We start from the raw sequence: 5,894 nt of genomic DNA, 5'->3' as shown, positions 1-5,894 counted from the left end.
CTTCTTTACATGTTATGCAAAATCTGTATGTGATGAGCAAGTGTAATAAATCGCGCATTAACCAAGTGGTTATATATATTTAACCTGGCTGTGCATATCACTGCCTCAAGCTGTATATAGCTTTAGCCTTGGAAATGCAATGGCCTTGACCACAAAACAATTTAAACCCAACCCAGGCTAAGTTCAGGCAATAATTTTTGTACAGCTTGCCTTGGCAATGCACAACGGCCACAAGCACAGCCCAAAAACCTACTACTAATGACAAACAATGTACACCCAGCAAGGCATGCTAATCTCGGGCAACAAATCAGAAAATGCTACAATTGAGTGATCTCTAATCAAGGGAAACAATTGAAAGACCACACCAACAACGGAACAATTTTCCAGTAACCATTCAAGTGATCCCCTTGGAAGAAATTGGGTTTATGTGCTTTTTCACCGGTAGGGTCAAGCAAGTGTTTACACAACGGCAGACAAACTCAAATGTCGACTAACATCCCTAAAAAATCTAAGGCCCAAAGAAAAAGCAATATGCATACAAAGACCAAATGCTTCCTCCCTACACCTCAACAAAAACTTGTCAAGTTGTCATCATTTGAAGAGTTTTCACCAACTGATCTATCAAAAGCAAATCAATTTCTAGCAAGTCAGAAATTTGCAAGATCACAATTCACACATTCTGGAGTCAGAGGGACCCAAGTAAAGAGGGTTATGAAACCTCATTCGAAAAGAACTCTCTGCAAGAGTGGAAGATTATAGAAAAGAAGACTTGATCAATTACTCTCTGTTTCACAAAATGTTAAACAAAAGCACAGCAAATCAAAACTAAATGCATGAATATTATCCCAGATCCCAAATGCAAAACTTCAGCTTAAAACATAATTCATCTATTCTAGAAAAGGGGGTAAAAATAACACTAAACCACAAATTCTGAAAACAATTCTCTGAAACGAGTTTCAATAAAAGAAGCCAAGTACTTTGCCACCAACATTCTTTCTCCTAGCTTCTTCATGGTCCATAATACCCGCAGATGTTGTCAGCACAATGTACCCAAACTGCAAGATCATTAAGCATCCATCATCATCACATAACCCAAAATGTAAATTATACAGTGAGATCACAAACGAAGCATAAGAAAACTATAGGCACGGTGTACATTGTGAAGGTTGCATATCACTCAAATTCAGAGGGTTCACAAAGGTATGAACAAAGTATAATTCTCCAATCAATTCCAAAAAATCCAGTAACTGTAGTCTCTAATTTTCATTTCAATAAGTAAGAACACCTCATTCATAGACTAAATAACAAATATTTTCCAAGGCTAACCTGTCTTGAGGGGAGCAATCTTGCCGTCCAAGGTTCAATCTCTTTGACCCCAACATCAAAACGAGGACTAATAACCCCACATTTGTTCAGCCTTCCATTCAATTCAACCACAATTTTTCCAGATCTGTGATCATCAACATACTCAAACTCTCCAATGTAACCTACAACACCAATTGAAAGTCGAATAAACATATCTTTACATATTTCAAACAAACTTGTTTCAACTTTCATGAGAAAGAAAACTAAAATTTTAAAATTATGAATTATGAAGAGGACAAACCATGCTTCTGCATGACAATAAGAAACTTGATTATCACTTTTGAGGATGGCCTGATCATGACCTGTCGTTTTCCTATCTTCTCTGCATTGTACATGCTCTTGAGAGCATCATTCAGGACACTAACTCTCACCATCCTCACAAATGAAAAGTGCTGAAAAAATACAGCACAAATTAATTTGCTAAAACAGCACAAGAGATTTAGAGAGTTATCAGTTAGGAATAACAACAAAGAAGATACACCAGCTCACACAGTGACACAAACAGAGCATACCACAGCTATATAAGATTGTATTAAATGGAGGACCAACATTTACTTCCCCCAAGGTTTTAAAAAGCGGCTGCAACCGTTGCGTAACGTCGTTACGTAACGGTTTTGGTGGTTACCGCCACCCGTTACGGCCGCTTTTGCAGTGTGATTGAGATTCACATATGTGTCGGCTGTAGCAGCTGCCTTAGCGGTCGTAACGGTGCCGTAACAGTCGTAACGGCCTGTTACGCACCGTTATGTAACAGTTCCGAATTGTTTCTTTCTAAAAAACACACAAAAAAAGTTGAAAATGGTGGAAGAGAGATAGAGAGAAGAGGGAAGATAAAGAGATAAGATGGAGGAGCAAGAGATAGAGAGAGAAGAGAGAAGATGATGAACATGTTATTGATTTGTTGAAACTGTAAGACCTATGCTATTCTATTCAGCTGCTATCACTCAACCATTTTGTTTAGGTGTTTCTATCTATATATTGTTTGATAATAATAATAATAATAATAATAATAATAATAATAATAATAATAATAAATGTGGTCATTATCTATTTGGTTTGGTTAAAATATATATATATATATATATATTTAGGTTCTTATTTATTCTCTTACTTTTGTCATTATTTATTTTATATACAATAGTTAGTGATGGATTTTTGTATAATATAAAGTCATTAATTATTAAAATAAAATATAAAAAACTCAGTTTATAGTGATTTAAAAATATAAAATATATTGGATCATACTTAAAAATTTACAAAAATTGATCAATATTTATTTTAAATCCAATAAATATGATCATGGAAAAAAAATATGCATATCAGTAAGTTTTTTTTAAATTGTGCTAAAAATAAAAAAATTCACGGTTCCGATTACCGCAACCGATACGCTAAGGCCTTTACACCCCACAACCACAACCACGCCACTGCCACCGTTACGGCGACCACAACCACTTTTCAGAACCTTTCCCCCACTTCACATATAGATGGAACAAATTACTACTGAAAGATTTCTATACGGTACCCATGAAAATAATTGGAGATTGCTAATTTGTAACCATTATGGTTGTATACACGGCCTCATTTCTCAAAATGTGGGCACCACCAATGTGAGAGGGTGGCTTGTTGATACTGCCAAAATGGCTGCAGATTTAACATTGCCCAATAATTTTTCGTCTTAAATGGGGATACGGATTCCACATGTCTTTCATAGGATAGAAATAGAACACTTCAGTAAATACTCGGTGCCATAAATTGAAAATAAAAACCTTAATTACAATACCAAATTATACATATCTCAAGGCAAAGATTCAATTATTCAAACAACTCAAGACATGCCAACTCTGTTCAACACATGCAATTAAAATAAGGTAACAATGTAAAGTAATGTTCTTCAAACGAAGCACCATAACCTTTAACATGGTTTATGCCATACATCATTCCACCCAGAAATGAAATTATAATCTTACTACAGAAAAGAAAGAAAGTGTAGTCCATGTATGATCTACATGTATCCAGGATTAGTAATGAATAAATATAATATTGTACTACTAAAAATAAAAATAAAAAGCAAAAAACACATACAAATCAAAATTTCCAAGTTGCAGCTGCTGAAATATGTCTGAAAAGGATGTCAACAATTTAAACATGAAGACAATATTTGACTTCATCTAGAACAGGACCGCAAATCCATCAAATTTCAGCATCCACACTAGTCCACCATTTGTATTCAATCATATAAGCCTACCTTCTAGTAGTGTTTTTTTTTTTTTTTTTTTTTTTTTTTTTTGTAAAATGAATAATCAATCTACGTGAATGAAATCTTAAAAAATGGATAAAGAAGTCAAAATGAGCTTGAAGCAATGGCAAGTGGGAACAAACTTAAAATTTTAATAAAGAAACCAAAAGCACTGCAAACTCAACTAGAACCAACTGATTTCTTCAAGAACTGTCACAAAGTCACTGACCACATGCACATAACATACAAACATAAGTTGTACCTAACAAACATCAAATCATTTTCCTTTCAATATTTGCCTATCACCTTCAGCCCAAAACAGCAACATCATAAGCACCAAGTGTCATACTACTCAAAGCTCTATGATTGGCAACCTAACAATTTATGAGGTGAATTGAAACTAATAAAGGACAAAAATCTAATAGCCTAACCAAACATGCATATGACATCAAACCAGAATTGACACAGCAATTTGAGATTTGAAAGTGAATTAATGGACCCAATATCACAAACTAATAAATACACACATAAGACAATGCCGAACACGTGAAGACACTGACACTTCCAAACATGTACCATTACACTTTAGATGCTTAGTGTACATGTGCTTAGTGTTTAAACATGCATGAAATCAATTGCAAGTTTTGATGGAAATAACTTGGAACCAATGATTAAAATAAAAAAGTGCATTTCTACCTATAAAACGTCCACTTTAAGATTTTATATATATGAACCCTAAATTCTAAAACTTCTAATTGGTTTAGCAATGAAGTTATTAAAAATAGATATTCGGACTTTCCGTCAATAGTTATTTTCCAACATAATGTAGAAAATATTTTCTTATTATATTAAAATAATAATTATAAACATAATTTTGAGCAAAATACATTTTACCACTTGTGTTATGCCCAGGAACACTTCACCTCCTCCTCGCGTTTAAAAATAGCCAAGACATCACATGTAAGTTAAGAGCATCTCCAATCCTTAACCTTTTCTTTCATCAAATTTAAGTGCTAAAACCATCTCCAATCCTTTCATCAAATGTTCATCAAATCAAGGGAGAGTCTTTTTTTTTATAAAATCTTTCGTCAATTTTGAATTTGATGAAATTTGTTTTTTAAAAAAAGTAAGCATTGAAGATATTTTTCCCATCAAATTCGATGAAGATTTTTATGAAAGGAATCGAGTAGTTCATATCAAATCAAATCAAATTTTTTAATCAAATTTGGAATCAAATTAGAATTTTTTTTTTTAATTGGTGAAGGGTTGGAGATGCTTTACCGTTAGCAACAAAAATGACAACATACCCTTCTTTCTTTTAAGATTTGAAGAACAATTTTTTTTTCTTTCTTTTTTAAGGGCATCACATAAGCAACAGACAATTAGATCAGGCACGATCATGACAACAGGGACCAAACCAACCTCCCCAAAAAGAAACACAACATATACAACAATTTCAAATGAAAATATATATATATATATATATATATTAAAAAATGATCCAAGCATACTTGTGTCAACATGAACAACCCCACAAAAACTCACAATCAATCTATCAGAAAAAAAGCGACCGACTTTAACCAAGAAACACGAAACAGTAACTCTACACAAACAAATCAGAACAAACCGCTGTGATGCGTACAAAATGAGATACATACACACACATGTATGGAACGAATCGAGCTCGAGAAGAAGATCGAGATCAGATCGAGCTTCAGAAGTGTGAATTTACCTCAAGTAGAAGAAATGGAAGCACTAGGGTTTCGGCTAGGGCTGGTGAGACGCAAAGAATAGAGGATGAGAAGAGTGCGAAAAACACACTAGGGTTTCGGCTTTTAGGGTTAGTAACAAAATGGGTCATTTCCGGGTTCGACCCGGTTAAAATTTGGGTTACGTAAATACCCTTCTGGGCCCTTGTGAGTTTGGACTAGGCCCACAACTCAACTCAGGTAAGTTTTTAAAGCCACAGGTAGATTAGTTGGGCTTTGAAATTTTTTGTTTCAGAGAGTAATTCATAAAATTATTTCAAATTTATTTTTTTGAATATCAATATATAATATATAGTAATTTGAAATTTATTAATTTTAATGTTTAAAAGAATGATTTATAATGTTTATATCATATTAATATTCTATTAATAATCAAAATAATATAAACTAATACTTAGGTGGTGTTTGGTTTTCATTTTTGGCTAAATAATCACAAAAGGACAAAAAAAAGTCAAAAAATCACAAAAAACCAAAAATCACAAAAAGACAAAAAACAATCCACTATTCCAAAGCTAAAAAGCCAA

General features: G+C 33.3%; 1 protein-coding gene across 1 annotated transcript; it reads right to left on the bottom strand.

Moving 5' to 3' along the window:
* Positions 1 to 753: 753 nt before the first annotated feature.
* LOC114260418 (small ribosomal subunit protein uS8) lies at positions 754 to 5,524 on the bottom strand. Its single transcript, XM_028200529.2, has 4 exons — positions 5,334 to 5,524; positions 1,607 to 1,757; positions 1,327 to 1,487; positions 754 to 1,055 (listed from the first exon to the last, which is right to left on the bottom strand). The coding sequence occupies exons 1-4, from the start codon at positions 5,460 to 5,462 to the stop codon at positions 957 to 959; spliced, it is 540 nt and encodes a 179-aa protein (XP_028056330.2). The 5' UTR covers positions 5,463 to 5,524; the 3' UTR covers positions 754 to 956.
* Between the last annotated feature and the right edge of the window lie 370 nt (positions 5,525 to 5,894).

This window comes from Camellia sinensis, chromosome 14 (genome assembly GCF_055761805.1).
Source record: "Camellia sinensis isolate YWXY chromosome 14, ASM5576180v1, whole genome shotgun sequence".
Classification (NCBI taxonomy): domain Eukaryota; kingdom Viridiplantae; phylum Streptophyta; class Magnoliopsida; order Ericales; family Theaceae; genus Camellia; species Camellia sinensis.
This window is presented reverse-complemented; position numbering and strand designations above follow the sequence as displayed.